Below are 25695 nucleotides of genomic sequence, written 5' to 3'. Positions count from 1 at the left end.
GCCAAACCCTGAACATGCACATAAAAAACAGGCTTTGTCCTTCATAATAATCACCACAGTCGACTGACTGAAGCCCAAGTCTTTACCGATCTTCGATCTTTTTATGATGTTAAGCTTTGTTTCCATGGTAATTACTTTTTTTGGGCTGGACCAGCATTGCTTTCTTATTTTGGGCCATAATGGGTAAAAAGGTGGGCAAAAAAGGCAAGTATACTCCCAGCGCACATACACTGAAAAGCAATATGCATTAGTTAAGCAGAAACACTATTTTGCAGGGGACAAAAAAGCAGACGAGACACGAGCGCCGTGAAGACGAAATGTAGGTCAAGGATGTTTTATCGGAGGACTCCCTTTATTTTACAGTGAAGAAAGTAAGTATTTGAACACCCTGCTATATTGCAAGTTCTCCCACTTAGAAATCATGGAGAGGTCTGAAATTTTCATTGTACGTGCATGCCCACTGTGAGAGAGATAATCTTAAAAGAAAAAAACAGAAATCACAATGTATGATTTTTTTTAATGGTTTGTGTGATACCGCTGAAAATAAGTATTTGAAGACGTGTCTATCAGGTAGAATTTTGACCCTCAGAGACCTGTTAGTCCGCCTTTAAAAGTCCATCTTCACTCCATGTATTATCCTGAATCAGATGGACCTGCGTGAGGTTGTTAGGTGCATATAGACACCTGTTCACCTCATAAAATCAGTAAGACTCAAACTTGTAACATGGCCAAGACCAAAGAGCTGTCCAAAGACACCAGAGAGATAATTGTACAACTCCACTAGGCTGGAAAGGGCTATGGAGAAATTGCCAAGCAGCTTGGTGAAAAAAGGTCCACTGTTGGAGCAATCATTAGAAAATGGTAGAAGCTAAACATGACGGTCAATCTCGGAGTGGAGCCCCATGCAAGATATCACCTCGTGGGGTCTCAATGATCCTTAGAAAGGTGAGGAATCAGCCCAGGACAACATGAAAGGACTTGGTCAATAACCTCAAAAGAGCTGGGACCACCGTTTCCGAGGTGACTTTTATAACAAACATCCATCTTCTTGGATTATTCTGTTGAGGGTGAGAAGTGAGCTGGATCCCAATTGATTGAGGATGAGTCAGGATAGACCTTGGGCTAGTTAACTGGCCAATTGTAAGGCACAATTCGAAAAACAAACAACCATTCACACTCAGATGGAGATCTATGGTTAATTTAGTGCCTTCACTTGACCTAACATTTTCAGAATATGGGAGGAAATTGGTGTAGCCAGAGAAAAACCATTCAAAACAAGCATGCTGATATTCAAAATGCAAAACCTCTGACTGTGAGACAGATGTCCACAGTGCTGTAATCAAGGAAATAATAGAGTAGAATATTCATCATCCCACAAAAGCACACCTGGATTTTGTATTCAATCAGCAAAATGTGCATTTTTTTTTTCTGATGAAGAAGGGAGGGAATAACAATGATAAAACTCAGATTTTCTTGTTTTCATCTTTGGGAGAACAAGATCACAAAAAACAGCCACCCACATATCTGTATGCTCACTGTTTTGTTTACCAGATTAGCAAAACATGGAAGGAAAACTTTAGCACCTCCTGCCATTAGTTTTCACTGCCAATTGGTGGCGATAAAAACTCTAAAGCAGGGTTCAGCAACCTTTTTGAGGCTGAGGGCTACTTCGTGAGCACCGATCCGTATGAAGGGCTATGTGACCTGTTTGGGGCATATTTCAGACTCAGTTCATTACATGTACATAAAATATTTTGTTTTAATTTATTGTAGTAAAATTTGAATTCACGTAAGCAAGTCAGATTCAGAATTTAAAGCACAAATAATAGTACCAATTTGTGGCTTATGATATTTTTAGAACATACTTCGCGGGCGCCTTATATGGTCCTCGCGGGCTACCATTCGCCCGCGGGCACCGCGTTGGTGACACCTGCTCTAAGGCATGATGTAGTTTTTGTGTGAATATCCTGGTTACAGTGTTTGAAATGGTAAATTGGAGACAAATCGTTAAGAGGGCTCTGAAATCTAGAGCAGATGCCTCGCTGACTTGTGCGGTTCTCGAGGCATGTCCACCTGAGAAGTGATCTCGGGATATAGTTTTGAGAAATCGAGGTCGGTGCTATCTAATCAGATATCTTGTCTCACATACAAGACTTATATCGGCAGATCAAATGGATTTTTTGAAAATGAAACTGATTTGTAATTCAGTACTGCAACCAAAACTTCTTGCCTGTACGTGTGTGGTCTGGTTGATTGTGCAAGGATGTCATGCTTGCAACTCAATATATCAAGCAGAATGAACTCTAGATTTCTCTGGGATTAAAACTAGTATAACACATTTAATTAATGTGAAAATATGAGTCTGTACTTATGTCTCCTGTCTGATTAAATGATCACAACCACCATTTAAAAGAGCTCGGAAAAATCCCTTTGAGAGAGGCTCACTTATATCAGCCAAAGTTCTTTACAAATCACATCACACATCAATACTGTTTGAGAAGTACACGTAAAAACATAACTGACAATCCCTGTGAAAATATTGATGTATTGATTTATTTTATTTTTGTGAGTCTGCATCCATCCACCCCGGACTATTCCCACTCAATGTGAATAGAACAGTGAGTGGAAATTGATCCCATGCTAACTGCTCAAAATCATCAAGAACCACTCCAATGGCTCAAGTCTCTATTTTCAACAAAATACACTTTTATGGAGCATCCATTTAGAGCTATATTTTGTTTTGAAACATAACTTAATGAGGTTCATTTTTTAAATTATTATTGCGTTGCTGTTTTATTCACAAATTGATAATTATTCATCATTTCATTTTTAATATACAAACTGTTCGGTCCCTGTACGACAGGTGTCAGAGTTTGATCTGCATTGCCGACAGTAAGTCAAACACATTTCCGGTGAGAGTTGGACTCCGCCAAGGCTCCCATTTGTCACCGATTTTGTTCATAACTTGAGGATAGAATCTCTACGCGCAGCTGAGATGTAGAGGGGCTCCGGTTTGATGGCCTCAATATTGCATCTTTGCTCTTTGCAGATAATGTGGTTCTGTTGCCTTCATCAAGCCGTGATCTCCAACCGAGTGTAAAGCACCTGGGATGAGAATCACCACCTCTAAATCTTTTACCATGGTCCTCACACTTCAGGTCGGGATGAGAACCTGCCCCTACTGGAGGATTTCAAGTATTTTGGGGTCTTTTTCACAAGTGAGGGAAGAATGGAGAGGGACATCGACAAACAGATCGGTGCAGCCTCTGCAGCAACATGGACTTGCTGTCGGTCCGTTGTGGTAAAGAAGGGGCTAAGCTAAAAGGCGAAGGTCTTTTTTTTTTTTACCACTCGCTCTATGCTCCTACCCTCACCTATGGTCACAAGCTGTGGGTCATGACCGAAAGAAAAAGATCCCTGATAGAGGTAAGAATCTCTGTCATCCGGGAGGAGCTCAGAGGAGACCCGCTACTCCTCCACATCGAAAGGAGCCATCTGTTTAGGATGCTTCCAGGATGCCTCACTGGTGAGGTGTTTTGGCACGTCCAACCGAGTGGAGACTCTGGGAATGACCTAGGACACGTTAGATAGACTATGGCTCTCAGCTTGCCTGGGAATGCCTTGGGATCCCCTCAGCTGTGTTGAAGGAAGTCTGGGCTTCCCAATTATCGCTAATACCTCCAAAAAGTGGAATAAAATTGATTGATGGCTATTTTTAAGATTATTGACAAACCCAAATATTGACCCTTGTGGGAATAAATTAATGTCAAGCACTCAAGATAGGTCTGAATAGATCTTCTACACCCCAACCCACTTTTCGTTGTAGAATCGAGTAATCCAAAATTTTAAACAAAGAATGCCTGGCTGGCACAGGTGCATCAGTACAACATCTGCACTCCTGTGAGATACAAAGGAGGAACTGATCACCTAATTTAGCAGCCAATTCATGCTTCAGGCCTTACCATGATCTTGAGCTTTGGGTTATGGCCGATAAAAAGAGTTTGTCGATATTAAGTTAGAAGTGGCTGAATTATTTTTCCTTCAATGAGCTGGCTGCCTTAGAGACGGTTCAACCAATTCAGAGCTACATCGAAGGCACCATGTTGAGAATGCTCAATGCTCAGGGGAAATATCAGGGTGTCTGGCCTTCAGTTAACCAAAGGCACCCTGGAAATCTTGAATCAGTATTAGAAACCCCTGGAAAAATTTATAGTTTTCTTGGGGTAGAGAGATACCTTTGAATGAATAGACAGCCATGGTAACTCAACACAAATCACAGACAAATGATAGATAGATGGAATATATAAATATAACAAGCCTTTATTTTTAATTGATTACATAAACACTCAAACATCACATCTTGTTTACTCCTGGTATGGAGAAGCTCTATGAATACAAAAAACAAAAGCACTACTGCAGCCCCCTTCTTTTCTTCAAAGACAGATTTCACATAAATGCAATCCTCTAGTGTACAAATAGTATTGAAACGTCAGAACACAACTCAGTGAGCTCTCAAGGTAAGACATGCTTTTTTCTTCCAAAAAAGAACAATCGTGTTTTCTTACAAATTCAACAAGCATGCCATGAACAACAAGTCCTAAACCTTATACACATTTACTCTTCAGACATTTGTTTTCATTATGACACATAGTTACTCATAGAAATTCAATTACCTTCTCATATCCTTTGAGTCCACTGGATAGTGAAGCAGTGAAAAAAGAGAAAGTCAAAGAACAAGTAGCATAAATTAGCGTTGAATTAGAAGAAGCTATTCCTCTCAGTATAAAACATGTTGTCATGCATTATTTGAAAAAGTGACATATTTCATTTAAAAGGTTTCCCCACCTCTCCAAAAAGTAATCATGGAATTATGTTTTATTTTTAAACAATGCAAATAAAGCAGACACAACCAACTGACAAAACACCAAGTATCAGCACACCAAATCAGGCTTGGTCACATTTAGTCCGATTTTACAGCTCACACTTTAAAATATTTTTTCTTTGACAATACTCTGACCTGTCACGGGATCTTATGAAAGACACGATTCCGGTAATTAATTCCTTTTCGAGTCTCCTTTGCTGTTGCACCTGTGTGAAATTTTATTAACTGAATGCACATGTATTCTTAGAAGACTCCTGAGATAAGCGACTGAGGCTACAGTGAATAATATCTGAAAGATATTGGAAAGCAAATGTGTTCCTATTCCAGTTTCAGTGGCAAGATATGGAAAACAGGAGTGTATAACAATAACTAATCAAAGGGGAGGCTCCCTTTTTTCAGAGGAAGAACAACCTATCAGAGAGAGAAGGCATGATGATGAGGTGTCAGTCATCTGCTGAGTATTCAGGGGGCACACTTCAGTAGCTTGCACACACCTACAGTCTTGTGCTGATGTAATACCTTGGGCTTCAGAAGCTTTTCTGACTATTTTGGTGATCATGATCTGGGAATATCCATGATGGTTATCATGATAGGTGCCCTGCAGTTCCTCTGCGGAGCTTGGGTGACTGTTTGTGGTTCATTTTTTTTTACCTCTCTCTCCAGCAATTATCACGACCTCGCCCGTACACCTGGCTCCAGTCAGCACTAATCATAGCCTGAACTTGAGCTTGCCAGATCCAGTGTTCCAGCACCAGAGTATTCACAAGTATTCACCGGTCGACTCTCGCAGTCCGACTCTTGCTTATGAAAGAAAAGATTACTATGTGAGTCACGTACACACTTGTGCTGTACTCCACCTCCTACTCAGTTTCCTACTCCGGCGCCTGCCCCAGCCATGCTGCCGAGCTCCCTAACTTGATCTTACGGATCACTGTCACACTTTAAAAATCCATTTCCAAAATAAACTAACAGCTTCCTCCATCTGCGTCTGCCTTTGGGTCCAGCAGCCACATTGGGTTCTTTTCAGGTTCCAATGAAGCTGTTTTGGGGGATAGGTATGCAGTCTTGTGAATGCTAGATTGCATATTTATTTACATGCTTACTGTCATGGTCCTGTCGGTCCAGCCATGACTGTGTGGGTTCCCGCGTGGCCGCGCTGATTGGGAGGCGCACACCTGCACCTCATGCTGGCTGATTGGCACCGGTGTATATAGGACCATGGAAACGACTGGTCCGGCGGCAGATCGTTTTGGTTCATGTCCCGTTCCAGCACTCCCGTGTCTCTGATCCTATTCCCGTGTGTATCGACCTCCGCCTGTTCTCCGACCGACCCCGTAAGCCTGACTCCTTTGACACTTCTGCCTTCTTTGATCGATCTCCCGTGTACCCACTCCTACCAGTGCCTGAGAGCGGACCTGCTCTCCACGCCCAACATCCTAACTACCGCTGCTGCACCTGACTGCCTGCCCGATCCCCTACCTTGGAACAATAAACGTTTTTCCCGAATTACCTCTGCGTCTGGGTCCTACCTCCGTCTTGATGGGTCGTGACAGAACAATCTGGCCAAAACAGGACCCAGAAGGAAAGACCCGGCGTCGCTGGGACCGACGCAAGGTGGACCGACTGCCAGAGGACCAAGCCTGCCCGATCCGGGTGGGCTCCATGATGTCCTCTCCTTCCGTGTCACACGCTCCGCGTGTGAGTTATGAATACGTCCCGACCACGACCCGTCCAGCACCTCACATTTTTTTGGACTCTGATTTTTCGGACTACAAGGAGGACCGTGATTTATATGACCTGACTACGACTCAGATTATTTCGACTATGAATCTCTTTGCCCGATCGTTAATCCCAGTCAGTTTGTTTCACCTCCCCGCGTTTCCAGCTCCCGAGTGTCTTTGCCTGGGAGGTCCGAGTTCCCCTATCCGTTTGTGGGAACCCGCTTGGCCATCTACCCGGGACCTCCGCGTGGCGGCCGGAGGAGATGCCCAGGCCAGGCGCTCCCTTGTGTCTCCCGCTGCGTGTCAACAAAGACACCGTCCTCGTCCACCCACTCCTCACCGGCAGCGGTCAAACTAGCAGACCCGCAGCCGGTGGCAAAGCTTCCAGTCCAGAGGGAGGAGGGGTCGCTAAATCATAGTGGAGTTAGAGCGGCAGAGTGCCGAACTGGTGGCCCTCACGGCCCAGGTTCGGCAGGGATTGAAGAATCAGCCGAGATACACCAACGTCGCGGTTTCAACGGATTCGTTGCTTACTCTCGTTCATGCTGTAGTGGCAACGGACCCGCTACCAAGCAAGGTTCATGTTGCTGTGGCAACGGACCTACCGCCGCGCCATTCCCACGTCGCGGTGGCAACAGCTCCACTGCAAGCGCACGTTGCGATTTTGGCTGTTTCACTGCAGGCTCACGCTGCGGTGGCCACTGATCCGCTGCCGAGCAGAGCTCACGTGGCAGTGGAGACCGATCCGCCACCGCCTCACGTTGCTATCCAGGAGGTAGCGACGTCTCTGCAGCCGCTTTTTGTCTGTGTCCAGGAGTACTGGTGGCGACCGGTCTGCGACCGCTCCACGCTGCTGCTTTGTCGGCGACCAGTCCATGGTCGCCCCCCGTTCCTGCTTCAACGGCAACTGGCACGCCCACACGTTCCCATCCAGGAGGTGGTGATGGCGCTGCTGCCGGCGCCTAACGTTCCCGTCCAGGAGGTGGCAATAGCGCCACCGCCGCCTCACGTTGCTGTCCAGGAGGTGGCGAGAGTTCCCCAGCCGCCTCACGTTCCTGTCCAGCAGACGGCAGCGAGGGTTCCCCAGCCGCCTTACATTCCTGTCCAGGAGTACCGGCGGCGACTGGCCCGCTGTCGTTCAACTCTCCTGCTTCGTCGGCAACCGGTCCACAGCCACCCCGCGCTCCTGCTTCATCGCCGACCGGCTCACGGCTGCCCCACGCTCCTGCTTCGTCGGCGACCGGTCCACAGTCGCCCCCCCCGTTCCTGCTTCGTCGGCGACTGGCACGCGGTCAATCCACGCCCCTGTCTTGACGGCAACAGAGGATGGCAACGGCCTCGGTGGCGACCAATCCCTGGTCATCTCACAACCACGGCGTGGGAGGTCTTCGTCCAGAGCAGTTGCATTCCTTGATCTGGTTCCTGCTTCGCCGTTGGCTCCCTCCCCGAGGCCGTCCACCCGAATCGCCCCGTGGTGATCCTGGTGCTTGGCGTCCAGGTCGTTCTCCTGACCTGTCCAGCCGGAGGCTTCGTGTGTGATGGCCAGGATGACCACCAGACTGGTGTTGGGGAGGACCGTTGTGGTGTCAGAGATCTTTTATTTCATAGAAATTCATGGAACTTGGGATCTGTACGGACATTATTCAAAATGTGTGACTATCCTATAGCAGGAGTATCAAACTCATTCTTAGTCAGGGGCTACGTGGAGGAAACTCTATTACCAGGAGGGCCAGACCGGTACGTCATGACATACAGAATGTATACACCAAGTTATATATTTTATAACTTAAAAAGAAAAAATTTCTGATTCTGACTGATTGTTTTCTTAGTTTTACAGTGAAGAAAATAAGTATATCAACACCCTGCTATATTGCAAGTTCTCCCACTTAGAAATCATGGAGGGGAAAAATGAGAGACACTTGGTATACAGGACCCATATTTAATGCCGAAGTCGATGTTTTCGCCGATAACAAAATTGGACTGTTAATTCGCTTGCGCTTGTCTTGGACAACTGGATATAGAGCTCGTGCACCTACGTCATAAAATCACATGACTAATGTTTACGTCGCCATATTGCCGGTCTAACAAAGCATTGTTCAATGCTAAGTCGGTTGGAGACGACACGAATATATGTCTTATAGCACGAGGCCCACAGTCTTGTATGATACCGTTAGACATTTAGAAGGTGAAAATAATCGAAGGTACATGGAAAAAATTATATAAACTCGGCATAGAGGACCTGTATTTAATGCCAAAGTCAACGTTTTCACCAATAAGAAATTGAACTGTTAATTTGCTTCCGCTTGTCTTGGACAACTTGATATACACGTGGATCTGGTGAGTACTATATCGAGATTTAGACAGAAAAGTTTGAAAGAGTATAAAAGTCTGGACGCATACAAATACTTAGTTGCTGGATCTCTTCTCAAGGGTATAAATAAATCCCACATAGTGACAGGTTGACTGCGGTGACACGGAAGAGTGTTCGGCTACACGTTAACCTTTGCCTTCATTGATTTTTTTCAGCTAGTATTCAATACAAATACTAATATTCAAATAAATGACAACTGGTTTTGCACAAACTCGCATTCATTAACTATGATTTGAAAAAAAACCAAGAAGATGGAGTCGTTTCCACGGAACGTACACAGAAGCGATTGTGGCCACACTTAACCTCTGCGACAAATACGCATTGTTCTCAAATGAGCCAATTTGGCATTATAAATTCTTCTTGGTAATTTGAGATTGAGAAGAATAATTCCTACCTGAAATTAAGCAATCGCTACACAGGTGTGTGTGTATTTTGTTTGGGCAACATCCATCACATTTAATTGCTGAAATCCATCGATATTTTGGGGTCTTTTCAGCTGGTATTCCGTAGAACGATCTCTTTGAATATCGGTCTCGTCTGTTGTGACAACCAACAGCACAACAGGTCTTGGGTATTGTAAATATTCTCCTCCGGTTCAATGTCTCCCACAATGTCGAGCAGCTCTTTTGGACTGGCAATATGGCGCTGTGAAAATGGGGACATCGCGTGCACAAGCTCTATACACATGTATCTGGTGAGTAAGTCGTCGAGATTTACACAGAAAATTTTGAAAGCGTAAAAAAGTCTGGACGCATACAAATACTTCGTTGCTGGATCTGTTCTCAATCAGGAATAAATCTGACATAGTGACGGGGAGACGGCTCGTAAACGCGGAACCGTATTCGGCCACATGTTAATCTTTGCCGAAATCCATCAATCTTTTCAGCTAGTATTCAATATAAATACCAATATTTAAATAAAAGACCCCTAGTTTTACACAAACACACATTCATTAACTATAATTGGAAAAAAAAGACGGGTTGACGGCTCGTGAACGCGGAAGCGTATTCGCCCGCACGTTAACGTCTCTGCTCTGACAGACAGTTTATTTTCTTTTTTTTAAATACGCATGGTTCTAAAAATGAGCAAACTTGGCATTATAAATACTTCTTGGTAATTTGAGATTGAGAAGAATAATTCCTACCTGAAATGAAACGATTGCTACATAGGTGTCTGTTTATTTTGGTTGGGTACCATCCATCATGTTTAATTGCTGAAATCGATCGATATTTTCTGGTCTTCTCAGATGGTATTCCATAGAATGATCTCTTTCAATAGCTGTCTGATCTGTTGTGACAACCAACAGCACAACAGGTCTCGGGCAATTTGAAAAATTTGCTCTTGTTCAACGGCTCCTGCAGTGCAGAGCAGCTAGGTTTGACTGGCAATACAGCGGCGTGCAAACTGTGATGACACGTGCACGAGCTCTATAGGGATGGATAACATGAAGTCTGCAGACACGCTATTAAAGTCCACCGTGTGGTTATCGCCAGGTTTTTCTCTATTTAATCACGTTGCCAATTGCAACATCCGCCAAGAGCAGTGACAATGCTCCAATCATGCACGGATCACTGCGTTCTCTTCTGCCAATAGAGACATCACCATGAGCGAGTATTGCACCAAACTGCTTTTTAGAGGAAACGAAAGAAGCTCCTTCAATTGGACAGGATTGAAGTCGGCTGTTATCACGACCAGACCAGCATCAGACATCTTACTTTTAAATGTGCACGGTGTACGCTGGTCCACAATATTCCTAAAACCAGGTTATACCAGTTATAATGCTGTAAAACACCAATGGCATATGTCACTTTTTTTTTTTTTTGTGATGCACATTTGTTTATATTGAAATGACTTGGGTCTGGTATACAGTAGTGCTAAAAGCATACAATGTGCCATTATGTCTGCTTAGATGGAGTGTTTTTGCTTACAGAGCAGATGTATGAGTAGGGTGCAAGACAATCACACTTGCTATCCCTTCGCTAATATGTTCTGTACTCCAAAATCTGAACGTGAATACATTCACCCCTAATAATTACCACCATCATATTACACAATTGAGAGAAGTCGAAGTCAAGAAACAGTAATGGCAAACTTGGATGTGAGTTCAACACGTGTGCCAAAGGTGCCAAAGTCTCTGGTGGGAGCTTATCATTGAGCTTGCTTGTGGAAAAGGATAGTTCAATAGTTGCTGCTTGTTTTGGGACATACATATATGTTACAAATAGCACCATGAGCACCAAAAAGAGGAACAAATACTCAAATCATGACTACCCCTTTTAAGTAAATGAAGAAATGCAAAACACCAAGTATTTACAACTAAGCTGCCCTAGATTGCTTCTTGAAGGATACATTCCCGTATAAACAGTTTCAAATGACAATGAAAACAATCAATTTCTACGGCTTCACCCAGACCACTCCTTCAGCTTTTCCCATAAGTTTGTTTCAACCTTGCAAAATTAATGCTTCATATTTTTAATAACCTGTCATATATGATATTAACGTCTAGACTTTGACAGCCGACAAGCAAGAACAGAATAAAACACAAAAAACAAAGTAGTCAACACAGAGACAGACTAAAAGAGATTGGAGGAAAGTGGCTTACTGTCCACTGGAATGTACACATGAGCCATGTAGTCAGTGGGAATGAGGTGGGCTCACATGCTTGCTGGGGGTGTTAAGGGTCGTCTCAGAGGTGGCCACTAGTCATAGTGGTGCTTCAGTCAAGCCCTCCAGGGGAAGGGTTGTGGCATTGTCAGTGGGCTGCTGATCCTCCTGATAATGTGGGGATGTGTGAGGGGTGGCAGCCAGGCTGGCGTAGGCTAGGTGACAGTCCGTGTGGAGAAACGGGGGGTAGTGCTGGCGGTAGCTGATGTATGCAAACAATAGCCCAATCATCCCTCCAACAAAGGCATCTGTATAGTGACAGAAGGACATATTTTCAAATATGCAGCTATTGTTAATTTTAGCCTAACCATGAAACACCTGCTGCAAAACAATTAATACAATCCAACAGAATGTGTTATACTTCATCAGTGCGCATGTTCTTTAAACATTGATGAAAATGATCTGAAACGCAAACTAAATCTGCAATGAACTCAAGTGGCTATGGAAAAGCTTCTTCAACATACTGTAACTGTTCATCCAAATCCTATCATAAAAGCAGTCAATTAATATGATGGCCTCACAGTGACAGTGATTGGGGGAGGGGTGGAGGCTAAACCTCAAAAGACCTCACTCACATAGAGAGTGCAAAGGGATGGAAGGACTATTAGCATTTATCAAGCACGGCTCAACTGCCAGGCTAATGGTGTTTCCCAGCTTGTGTTTACACTGAGTGCAGACAGAAGCCCCTCAGGTTTAATGGACTGCCCCATTGCTGCATATGCTGACACTCTGCTGGGAGAGGAAGGCCACAAGTTAACATCTGTGGAGAATAAACAAGTGATGAGGGGACTCAGACTGGCCATTTCTTTTCTGGGAAAAGTTTCTTTGGCTGTTAAGTTTGGCTAGTCTTCAGTTCATTTGGTTGGTGGCGTTAAATCACACAGTGGATAATGCTGTGCCATTGTTATTTTCAGCACTAATCAACAGATGTCATAATTCTGACAGACTGGCCATTCAAGGGTAAGTCAGGGGGCATTATATCCTCTCAATATTTAAGAACTCTTTTGGACAACCCAATAAAGCCTTTCAAAGAGTCATACTGTGAAAATTGCCTCCGAGTGAGTGGAGGCCAGAGACTCATTCTAAAATTTTGGTCAGTGACCGAAATAAAGTGGCTCAAGTCTGGACACAGCTGTTCACATGGACAGCCATCCATCCATTTTCCGAACCGCGAAGTACTGTAGCATACTGAATGTACATTTTAAAAATTGAATGACATGGTAAAAACACACATTTATTCCTGTAACAGTGCAGACAATCCTGAACAATAAAAATAGTTTTGAGTAATTACAGCCTCAGCAAGAGTCTTTTATTGTGAATAAAAGGAAATTTGTATGCATTAAGCCAGTACATGAATATATTGATTTTGAAATTATGTTTGTGTCTGAGTCCTCAGTCTGCATCATCAGGATTTGGTATGATTTATGAAAACTCTTAACAGTGCCATATCCATTTGTCACGTAATTTAAACATGGAAGGCAGTTGTGTCCTGGAATTCTGTAAGTAAGGTTAAGTGATCTGCGCTAGTACTACTCTGTTAATCCTGACCCTGACTGCTTGGGAAAAATCCCAGTTTTTGTCATGTTTTCAAATGAAACGTGGACCTCCTACTTGTGTTAAATGTTAATCTCTGAAACAGAAAATGCAAAATTGATTAATGTTGCCAACACAAAGCATCAACCTTTTCCATCCAAAGTTTTCTCTTCCATATATGTTGAATGTAATCTTTCCATCATCATCAGACAATGCTAATAATGTTCTTACAGGCTGCTAAATCAAATCCTCACTCGTCAAATTTTTCAGTTTTATACTTTGAAGCAACAATCCATGCTGCTCAGTTAAAAATGCAGGCAGTCACATAACTATGACAAAGCAGTTTGGAAGAGTTTGGTTCTTGCTCATGTCACTTTAAGAAATGTAATACTAAACTTCTTAATATCCATCCATCCATTCTCCAAGCCGCTTATCCTCACAAGGGACGCGGCAGTGCTGGAGCCAATCCCAGCTGTCATTGGGCAGGAGGCAGGGTACACCCTGAAATGATTTCCAGCCAATCGCAGGTCACATGGACACAGACAACAGTCGCACTCACAATCACGCCATCAACCTAACATAATGAACCATATTTCTTGTTTGTGTTGCATACTTTGATGAGGGTTATGTACGAGAGTGGGACAATCAGAAGCACACTCATTTGTTGAAACCAGGGGTTTGTCTTGTAAAAACAAAGTGAAACTTAATTCAGTTTTACATTTAAAAAAACAAAACAAAACAAAAAAATCTAATGCAAATAAACCATCCAGGTATGATGGGCTGAACTGCATGTTTGAGTAGATGTTTACCTTTCTTGAATATTTTAAATCTTCCATAAAAGTTTAATGAAAGTAACATGTATTTAAATGTTCCAGAAAACCAGAGATCCTGGAGTTTTCTATGTTTTTGTTTTGTTTTAATCACCCATTTTTCACACAATCGAAGCCATTTGCAGAGTTTTACAGCACTGATGTTTGCAGTGTGAAGACAACCTAAAATACACTTCATAATGTTGGAGCCTTCAAGCTGACCTTGCCAATGGTGTTTGTAGTCACAGGTCCTGGACAAGGCGATCATCATTGCACTGTAGAGGGGCAACACCATGGCACAGAGGCGCCAGCTTCGACCTCGACCCCGATCAGTAAAGCACTGGAGCTTTCCCGCCAGGTAGAAGGAAGTGAAGCCCAGCCCGGAGAATGCAACTAATTAAGAGAAGAGATAGACAAGAGGCCAAGGTTTAAATTCATCCTCTGCATTCTGGTTTCACCCTACCTTCTTCACTCTATTTTTGTTTTCATGTCAGCTGCTGTGAGTTAGTATTGGTGACAAGTCAGTACTATACTTTGCATCCAGATCTGAGTCAGCTAGGATAATGACAACAAGTAGCAAAGAAAATGGATGGATGGAAGTACCATGGCAATACATTGACAGTCCGTCGAGATGGCTTGGTGTTATCTACTGGACGTCCCCAGGATACTTTCCTGTTGGGGTAGTCCGAGTATACCTAATTGGAAGAAAGCCCAAGAGCAGAAATGGGTCACATTGGATAAGCAATTGCCTCTTTCACACCAAGACTAAAAGTTGTGATTTTCTAGCTGTTCTGCATGGGACACATAATGGGGGTGGAAGTTGACCTTCAAATGTGTAACCTTCTAATGTATTATTAATGGCGCAACTGAGTTGGAATAGCGACTGTGAATGGGAAAAAGATGGGTCAGGTGTATGTAGTTGAACACCACAGACATTAAGAGACACACCATGCAAAATGATAGATTACAATGGCTTAATAGAGCAGGAGTCACGGTGACGCGACTGGTTAGAGCGTCTGCCTCACAGCTCTGAGGACCGGGGTTCAAATCCCGGCAACGCCTCTATGGAGTTTGCTCGTTCTCCCTGTGCCTGTGTGGGTTTTCTCCGGGCACTCGAGTTTCCTCCCACATCTCTAAAACATGCATGCATTGAAGGCTTTAAATTGCCCAGAGGTGTGTTTGTGCGTGCAAATGGTTGTTTGTTTCTATGTGTTCCGAGATTGGCTAGCAACCAGTTTAGGATGTGATTCTGCCTGAAGACAGCTGGGATTGGCTCCAGCACTCGCCCAACCCTTGTGAGGATAAACTGCTCAGAAAATGGATGGATGGAGGGATGGACTTAATGGAGCTGATCTGGAAAGACAAATGGATGTCACAGAAAATAGTCTACACAGACTCCTATCATGTTGTTTACGTGACCTATGTGTCAACTATTCAAAACATTGAAAATAAAGAACAGTTCAAAGAACACCTTTTCAGTACTAACAAAGAACCTCTTGAGTCTCTATCCTCTAAAGTCTTGCAGTCATTTGGGACTGTATTTCCAGGGTGTATGACAGTGTACTGCCAAATAGTGACACTATGATGCAATTGACCCCTCCGTACGGGGCACTTAACCACGCCTCCTGAAGTGACGTCACGCCACGTGCGCTGACGTAAGACAAAGAGTAAAAATGGCAAATACAATACAATACATTCTGAACTGAGACAGACTCCATGCTTTTGATTTCATTCAAATCAACGATATATTATAGATTCTAAATACAATACATTCTTAACTGAGAGAGACGCCATGCTTCTGATTTCATTCAATCATTCACACGTAGCAATGTTATGCTAGCGGAGAACGTCTCATTCATTTATACGAGACGTGTATTAAAAATCAAATTTAGGGCATATCTTCGTGCAAACACAGTCTGGTTAAGCTTCAGCCGCGAGCCAGCAAGAAATCAATACGTTTGTGCAGTCCGATCATCGCTAAATATCGCTCAACAAAGAATAAGTGTGTCAATCGTTCAGACGCAGCAGTGTTATGCTAGCGAAGAACTTCGAATTCATTTATACGAGACATGTATTGAAAATCAAATATAGGGCATACCTTCGTGCAAACAAATGTGTTCCGGTTGATATTAGATGGATTTAGTTGATGATGCGGTCTTCCACAAAGTTTGATCCATCGAAGGCATTTTTCGTACTGGGTCTTCGGTTTTGGAAAGGGTACGAATCGAACTCCACCAACTAGCCTTTCAGGATACCTGTCGTCACTATTACAAAGTCCGTGACTACACCTCTTAACCATATTTTTTGTTAAATAACCCAAATACACGATAAAACGCTAACTAAACCTATACAGGACCATGCAATGTTGTCTGAGAAAATGGCGGGAGCAAAAACGGGCTTTGGTTTATGCAGATCTCTGGCCTCTGATTGGTCAGTGAGGCGGATTGCGCAATATCCACGGAGGGGTCAATTCTTGCACACTCTAATGAGATATAGGCAGACACTATCTATGGACTTACAATTTTAAAGGCTGAGAGAGCTGTCAATGTAAGGGGTAACTTGATCAGTGAGGATGCTTTTTAGTCGAAATATTATTACCAGTAGGTTTTTGTTTTTAAAGAGCTCAACTTTTTTACAACCATTTTTAAAAATGCTGTGACTAATGATTGGCACTGTATTTTGTGTAATTTTACAAAAAAATGCTGTCAGGATGGGTTTGTTCAATGAAATCCTCAATATTATAGTTTCGAAGCTACTATAATTGTTGATTAAAAAAACTAATTCATATTCACCATACATGTGATGAATGCACAGTGTGAATATCTGTCTGTATACAGTATGCACACTTTGGCTGGCAATTTATTCAAGCTGCCTTTCGGACAAAGTCAACTTGGATAAGCTGCCGCTCCCGATCGCCCTCTACAAGATAAACAGTATCGAACAGGGATGGATGGATTGATATAAACATATCGGTATATTTCATTTTGTAATAATATTAGCATTTAAAAATTATCCACACAAAATACAAATAATTTAAATGTGTGTAAGCGAAATTCAATTAATTTTCATAATGAAATATAATACGGCTTGCCTAGTTAGGGTGTCATTTGCTTTAACAAACAGACCAAAAATAAACCAAAAATAGAGTCTAGAGTTATTAGGTCACAGGTCTTTAAAACCTTACGGAATTTCCAATGTCAGTACTTCTTCCAGAGTCAAAGGAAAAAAAATATGCGTCCAGCATAATGTGAACTTTTTACAAAGTGATATGCTGCATCTATTCCAGTCAGTCAGGCCAAAAAGGGCAACTACTGGACTGGTGGAATAGGTCCAGGAAGCTGTAGGAGCACATGAGTTAGGTGGTCAAAACACTTGATTGGCTGCAGGCGTTGGCAACCCATACTACACCACTGATATTGATTACTTTACATTGGAACATGAACATTTCGGGCAGTTTCCACTGTGCAATGATTCCCATACGTGCCAAACAGAAAGTACCCTGTGTGGAGAGTATTTTTTGTCCAAAGACATTTCACAGAGCAAAATCTTTACTTTCACAATACGAGTTTTTCTGTCTTTTAAAGGTGATCTAAAACAGTAGCAGAGCAGCTGGAACCTTTAAAAAATTCATGACATCTAGAAACTGTCTATTTCATCCACAAAAATAAGTCAAACAGCTCAGGAGAATTTCCGCCAAAACAGAAAGACTCAGAAGGATTTTTACCCCTCAGGTTATGAGGCCATCATTCACTTCACTCCGATACTGTACTCAGTTGAACTCGATCACATTGTCCAAGAAGCTAAGCTGTCCAGTGCCTGCCAACTCTCACAGTTTAACAAGTGTTTTTCGTAGTTTTGACATTTATGCACTTTTTTTTATTCCTTAACTGTCACTTATCATTCTCTACATTTTCCTCTCTTGTGGAGAAAATATGCCCATTAGATATTTTTGTTCAGAAACTGTTTCTGCTCATTGAAAATGTAATTATTTGTTAAATAATGTTTATATTGATTGAAGAGACACTTTTTTTTGGTAATGATTTTCAACCTTATACGTGTTCCGCATGAATTGGGAGGCCCCGTAGCTCAGTGGTTAGAGCACTGGTTTGGTAAACCAGAGGTTGTGGGTTTGTATCCCACTGGGGCCTCCACTCCCTGAGAAGGGTTGTGTCAGGAAGGGCATCCGGCGTAAAAAAATTGTGCCAAACATATATATGCGTTCATCTGAGATGACACGCTGTGGCGACCCCGAAAGGGACAAGCCGAAAGAAACACACACGTGTTCCGCATGAACACAAGATTGACAAAAAACAATTTGTTGCCCCCGATCCGAATTATACACAAATTATTGCACAAAGGGAACATTTCCTACATGTATTTTTGACTAAAACTCAATATATATTCCACAACCCCCAGCCTAAAATAAATCACATACATTTTCTGTTGAACATAACCCCCAAATGCTCCATTCATCATTTAAAGCACCGTCATATTATAAGAGTGGAACAGGACTAATAAGCAGTAAATTTAAAAAAAGCAAAATATTTATGTCCTGTCATGTAAAAAAAAAAAAAAAACACACCCCAAAAGATTGTCTTGTCTTTTTCGCACGACTAAATGATGCTAATATCAAGGCATCTTGATAAACTGAAATGTATCTGCAATTTAAAGAGTCCACACAGAGGACCCATTAGATTCTGACCCAGGGCTTTTTTCAGGAACCTTCAAAAAGCTGGCATCGTGTAGAAAATATGGCTAAAACCTAGAAGCGCCAACTTGGCTACCACCACCATCTAGAGAATTTGAACGGCAGAAAAAAATGCATATTGCATTGGTGGAGAGCGTCATAGTGTGTCTCCCTGCTGCCAAATATAATATAATTAACTCATTCATTTTGAGTGGAAAGGTTACACAGGGACTCCAGTAGATGTATGTAATAACCAGAAAGAAAGCAGCAGCAGCAGATGGGCACGAAAGGAAAGAACAATTGAAAGGGGACAAAAACATGACAAAAGCAAATTTGCTTTATTCTGTTGAGAAGTCTTGAGGGATAAATCCAGTGAGACAAAAACAGTGATTACTAACGAGAGAGCTGTTTGCAGCTTGATTGTTTCTAATCTTCACAGAAGCAAGCGGGTTGTTCAGAAGTGAAGACGACAAGTGCTGCTATGTTTCACACCTTTGATTGTTGCACAGACGTCACAATCGAGATGAAGTGATGACAGAGTTCACCAATGTTACGAACCATAACTGTTCTGGATTGCGGTGTTCCCAATAGAGTAGAGTACTATGGCTGTACTTTTTTTTAGAAAGCATCACCTTCAATCACTAGATATTGTCATTTTGGTTAGCACGTCTGCCACACAGTCCAGAATTTCTTGGTCCGAATCTTAGGGCTTAAATTCTCCTGCCCGGAGTTTGCATATTTTCCTCATGCACTTGTGTGTTTTTAAGCAACCTAAGGTACCTTGACGACACTACATACAGTAAATCCAACATATTATGTTTGCATATTCTTTGGGTACTTCGGATTCCTCTCGCATTCCAAAAACATGCATGTTATGTTTACTGAACACTCTAAATCATAGGTGTAAAACGAGCCAGATGCCACACTTTACACTCAATGTGTGGATTGATTACACTTACAATTAACCAGTGGCAACTTTCTGTTTTACAACAACTATGTTGTGATGGTTTTGAGACTACCCTCTGCTCTTACTCACAATGAGATGTGTCTTGACTCACACAATGATGCCACTGAGACCTTTAGTATGTAGGCCATCACTTAGGAATGAACCAACTGACATTAATTTGCCCTGACAAGGGTCTGGATTGCTGTTTTGTTATTGATACATTTTGGTGTTGTCTTGTTTCCACATTCCATTCTTCTTGTGTTCAATGGTGTGTCATTTCACATATTTACACACAACTCCATTTCTAATCTTATTCATTTTACTTATTTTCTTTTCGTTATGTATATTAATGACTTAAGGTTGTGATGTGTGTGTACTTATGTAGTACATGTGTGTATAGGTGGTGCATAAACTGTAATGTGCATGTGTGTTTGCACAGGTATATATATCTGTAGCATGTTTACGTTCATACCAAGTACAGTATGTGTTGTGCCTTACAATTGCTCACGGTTATTAGTCCAAGTCCAAGGGTGTGACAATTATAAGAGGTACTTCAACTGTAACACTTTTGTTTCGGCTATTTTTTTCTGTGTATGTTCTTGATTTTTTTTTTTACTTATGATAGTCATTCATTCATTATTTATTGAGCTATTTTCTTTCCAGATGTGCACTCATTGAAGCTTGACCACCATACCAGAACAACTGTTGTTGCAATAATTTAACTTTATTGGATGGATTGATGGATTTATCATGAGAACACATTTTAACAAACATTTTTTTCCAACTTTCTATATCCCCTACCTCAGATCTTGATTTGAATAAGAAAATGTATGTTCCAACACTGCCAAATTTGTGATTACTCCTTTAACAGGAGGAGTATAACAGAATGCTGCTGGAAATGTAAAAGTAGCCGCTGAGAGCAGCTGGTGGGTTTAAAAGAGCACTTCCCTCCCACTCCTAAAACGATAACAATTAAACTGGTTAGCAATAATTTTGGAAACGCACAATAAGTGGGCAGAAAGAGGCTGAAGGTGCTGGTTTGAGAATTATCCACCAGTGGATACTTGATCAAAGCTTCGCTCTCTTTTTTTTATCCATTAAAGGTTTTTAATACAGTAATACACTGATTCACTCTCTAAGGATTAGTTCAAAAGCAGGGTATTGAGAAAGTGTTGAAATTAAACACATACATGAGCATGGATGTTTCCCCCTCTTGTATTTCTATTTTAAATTGATCCGTGACCTCTTCAGTTACCAGTAGAACACACACTCTTTTCACCAGTGCATATTGACCTGCCAACCTTGGTTCAAATATTGCTTTAAAGAACTCTCTATTAACACTCCTCCATCACCAAAATCTCAGTTTTTGATTACATGTATTATAATTTATTGCTTGGTGTTGGGGATCCCTTCTCATGGCCCTTGGTGGCTGCCTGGGTTCCCACCATTTTCGTTCTCTTGTTGCGCGCCCCTATCCAACCTCTTTCCCATAAATTAAGGAACATTCTCCAATCCTCGGCCAAGGCCGGAACTGCCTGCATCGTGGGCCTTACAGGTTGTGAGGCGTATTCTGCTCTCTTGGGGGTGGGGTGTGCAGTGCAGGTGAAGCAATTATAGGACATTTTTGACAGTCTTTGTGAATGTACTCCGTTGTGAATTCACTTGTATGGGACTCTTTCACTGGGTGTGGGACCAGTCAATTTTATGGCTGCAACACTTTCCAAAAAAGCCAGGGTCTTGTTTACCAATGTGTCATCTTTTATTTTAACAACATTCAATAAATATTTGGGAACTGAGGACAGTAATTGTTGAATTTTTGTATTATTTCCCATTTTTGCTTAATGTACAGCTTCAGCCGTTCAACTGTTTGAGGTTTCGGTTGTGGTATTTTATGCTTCATAATGTGCCACACATTTTCAATTGGAGACAGGTCAGGACTGGAGGCAGGCCAGTTAAAACACGTGCAGAATGTGGTTTACTGTTGTCTCGCTGAAATAAGTCGTGGTGTTCATGTAAAAGACGTTACTTGGATGGAAGCGTATGTCTCAATTAAATATAGGTTGAACATGATTTGCAGTTCATTGTTTTCTTCTTTTAATGTTTAACACAGCATCACAACTTCTGTTAGAGACACAGACTAAAGATTGGACTCCGCCTTCGCTCCAGACATGCTGGTATACGGGTGCTCCCTGTGTTCTCATCTTGCAGTTCTTCCATTTACACTAGTTCACACTGCACAACAACATCAGGTTATTAGTATTACAGTGGAGATGGATTTACTTTGCACATAGTGCTTTTAAATAATTCAGAAAGGCTGTTTTTTTGGTCACATGTCCAGAACATGTCCAATGTGTTTCTCAAAGCAGATTTATGAGTAGCTGATTGAATTTTTGAACATAAACCTTCCCTTCAAATCAATCTGGGAATGTAAAATAAATATTCCACAATCCCCTTTTTTTTTTTTTTTTTTGCATCACAGGCGAGGTGGAGGTAAGAGACTTTGTTCACTCTAGACTGGTTGGTGCGGTCACTCCAACAGACAAATTGGGCAAAAAATAGTAAATGACATTTCACGCTCACGTTTACACTTTTAGTGGAATAAAGAGTCTTCGATTAACCTAACCTGCATGATTTTGGAATGCTACAGAAAGCTAAGAAACTTGTAGAAAACCCTCTCAGGAAAGGAAGAAAACATGCAGACTCGATCCAAGAAGGCCAAAGTCTGGATTCAATTCACCAATCTCAAAACTGAGTCTTTGCCACTTAACACCAATCATTGCTAGTTGTAATATATGGACAAATATAAAATTGTGGATTTAGTACAACTACTGGTACTACAGAAAATAGCCATCAATGCATTTATCTTATCACTGCTCTGTCTTGAGTCCAAAACATTTTGTGATTTTTGTTGGTAATTCTTGTGATCTCTCTATGCTATTTATTTTCAATTCACTGCTGGTCTGTCTTTGGTCCATCCAGTGTTTATATTTGAGCTCAAGAGAATCAAGCTATGCCAGAGTTCACATACAAGCAAAGACACCCAGACCACCTCTTCAAGCAGTCTCACTTTGCTTGTTTGTTGCACTTCAGGTGACTGGGTTGAGGGTTCACAGTCAAAGCACATGAGCAAGCCAATTCCACTTCTTTTCAACAAAACCTGTACAAACACAGCGTTAAATGGTAAATGACACCCAAATATGCATTTTAAAACAGATATTGTTATGAAAACGACATATTATTCACTTCGATGTCAATACGAAAAAAAAAAGTGAGCGGAGAGTCTGTCATTAATGCACAGAGTTGCGGAAGTCTCATTTGACATCCCAGTTGTGGGCATTTTGCCTGTGACGTCATTTGCAGATGTCACAGTGTGACAGTCACCATAGAAAACATGCTGTACCACCTGCTATGGCAGAGGAAGAAGAGAGATTTACAGATTTTTCTGACACACCTTCTGAGACTCAACTGCTTTTTGAAGAAGAGAACATCTCAGAAGGGAGTGAAACGACCGGGGCCATTTTAACTCATCGTTTTGAGCCATATTTCGATGATCTGAGGATCACTTCTAACTAACAACAGACTCCCCGACAGATGGACGACGTTAAAATGACAGGCCTATAATTGTTTGATTTCCTAACTCTTTTACAAGTCTTGTGTATGTAGTGTACTCAGGAGGACCCATGCCAGGCGGAGTAACTACTTCTGGGGTGCCCAGACAGCGGTGGCCGGTAGGGGGAGAGCTCCTTTCTCCTCCCTGCACACGGCCAAACCACTTCCCCGCCCGACCCACTTCCGCATTGGGGCTAACGGCAGCCACCAACTGACGGCGGCCTCCGGCGGACACCGGCTAATGGCAGCTAATGGTGGCTGCCGGTTAACGGCGGCCACTGGCGATATGACGCGGATCTTTTGTTACGTTCTGAGAGAAGGATTATGTCGTCGGGCAGACGGAGCTTTTTATTAATACTGCTGAGTTCAGACAAGTACACTGCATTCCTGGAACATTTGCTGGAAAGAACATTTGTTTGAGTTTGGTGACTATACATCGTTTTGGGTAGTTAGCTTCTGTTACACACTACTAAACTTTCTTTGTACTTCCATTTGATTGTTTTGTCTAGTACTCTATTGTGTGTGATTACATTGTCTTAAACGCAATGCAAGTGCTTTGTTATATTTTGCTGGTTTGACCAAGGGGATTTATTCTAAATTATCATGTAACATATGCTATAAACTGTGAGACGAATTAGTCCCCCGCAAGTATTATTTTTTTCAATAGCGCTATACACACATCTACCTGTCATTTAGAACACACAAAGCTCTTGTCCTTTGCACCTGTGCAATCAATTTTTCACAACAAATCGGGTCTTTTGGAAATGTGTGAAGAGTCAATCCATCCTCTTGAGTGTTTGAGCAAAATTCCGCCGGCATTTTGGCTAACACGCAGAAAAAACAGGTAATTTCTCGCCGGTACAATAGGTAGAAACCAATATAAACACTCGACCCAGCTACTGCAAAAAACGTCACTTCCAGGTTCATCATCGACTCAAACCAGTCGACAGAATTAGCATGGTGGGAGATGAGATAAGAAAAAAAAAAAAATCAATATACAGCAACTTTTTGATGTGTTGTGAATAAACGGATGAGTACATAAATTTTGTTTTAGGTGTCATTAATGCCTTTAATGTGATCAGCCTAAATATATGGCAAGTAGATCGTTGAAAGACGAGATCAGGAGGTCTGTTTTTTTTTTTTAATCGTGCAATCATTTGATCAATGAAAAATACACCAGTCGGTGTTTTTTTTTTTTTTTAACTTTGGTCTGGTTTGGAATGATTAAATCTTCGGCAAGATGCTGGCACATATAAAAGAGACAACTCTCCACACTCACATTATCAGCTATGTCATCCATCATTTTGAGCCTTCAATTAATATAGACTTAAGCCTATGGGGGGAAACCAGAATACCTGGAGAGATTTCACACAGGCACAGGGAGAACTCCACAGAGAAAAGCCATGGCAGACTGAAACCCGAAGCACTTCCCCCAAAGCCAAGACTTACAGTCCTTCCTTTTAGAATACTGACTCACCACCCCATCCATTAAAATGCAAAAGATATGGATTATTTTATCCTATGTTGGAAGTATTTTCATCCTCTTCCCTACGTGTTCATGGATCAATCGTACTGTATTTCATTAAGGCTGGAGGAAGTACATGGCAATTAAATGCATTCACAAGGGTTTCCTGAACACAAAGAACTCCTCCACTTTGTGAAAATATATGATGGAGCATCTGCTTGTCTTTGCATGCTCTTAATTAGGTTTGGAAGACAAATATTAATACTTGCATGGATGTTTCCTTCACCACAATTGCTTCATCTGAACCCATACAATTTCTCATAATGTATCTTTAATTGGAATCCTTCTTTCAAGATGATTGCTTATTAAAAGTGTGGGTTCTATTGAAGAGTAATGTAATTCTTAGCAAACTAAACATGACCCTTGAATCGCCTATAGAATTTCGGAGGTATGGCTCATTGCAATATTCTCATCACTGCAGAATAAAAGAAATGCTTATTCTAATTCATCAATCTGTATTCTATAGGTTTGTACTCTTAAATATTGTGCCAGATACCAAATGTTCCATCATTACGTTAAAAAGAGTTAGCTCTTTGGCAATACATAACCAAGATGTTGACATGAAATCGAAAATTACCACCACAAGACCTCTGAAGGATTCAAGGTGGAATTCCAGCCAGGGTAATCTCTTTTTATGGCTTTGATTAAGTGACTTTTAGTTATTCCTGTCGGGCCTTTCCAGTTGTACTGTAGCGTCTGCTGTTTGACTCCTTCACCCTACAGTTTAGCTAACAGGTGGCACATGACTTCCTTTCCCGCTCCTGGCTTAGGGATGCACTCATGTGCCCAGGGTGAGTTGGAAATACCACTACCATACTGCCCCAAGGGGGAAAAAAAACAAACAACCCATCCCCCTCCCCAGGGTGCTTCAGTTAATTTATTAATGTGACTGACTGAATACTGACTTTAACTTAAAATTAACCTACTTTCATGTTGGTAATGAAGACA

The 25695-nt window shown here is 41.9% G+C and overlaps 1 protein-coding gene across 1 annotated transcript in view; it reads right to left on the bottom strand.

The window, feature by feature from the left end:
* Window positions 1–11547: 11547 nt before the first annotated feature.
* Window positions 11548–25695, bottom strand: part of plpp4 (phospholipid phosphatase 4) — a 56843-nt gene continuing 42695 nt past the window's right edge. The window contains exons 7-8 of the mRNA XM_061837492.1: window positions 14203–14373; window positions 11548–11886 (exon numbers count right to left, since the gene is read on the bottom strand). Coding sequence (XP_061693476.1) covers window positions 11678–11886; window positions 14203–14373 — 380 coding nt within the window. The 3' untranslated portion in view covers window positions 11548–11677. The remainder of the gene's footprint in view (window positions 11887–14202; window positions 14374–25695) is intronic.

The sequence above is a fragment of the Syngnathoides biaculeatus genome, chromosome 12, assembly GCF_019802595.1.
Source record: "Syngnathoides biaculeatus isolate LvHL_M chromosome 12, ASM1980259v1, whole genome shotgun sequence".
NCBI lineage: Eukaryota > Metazoa > Chordata > Actinopteri > Syngnathiformes > Syngnathidae > Syngnathoides > Syngnathoides biaculeatus.
Note: the sequence above shows the minus strand (reverse complement) of the source record. Positions and strands in the feature narration are given on the sequence as shown.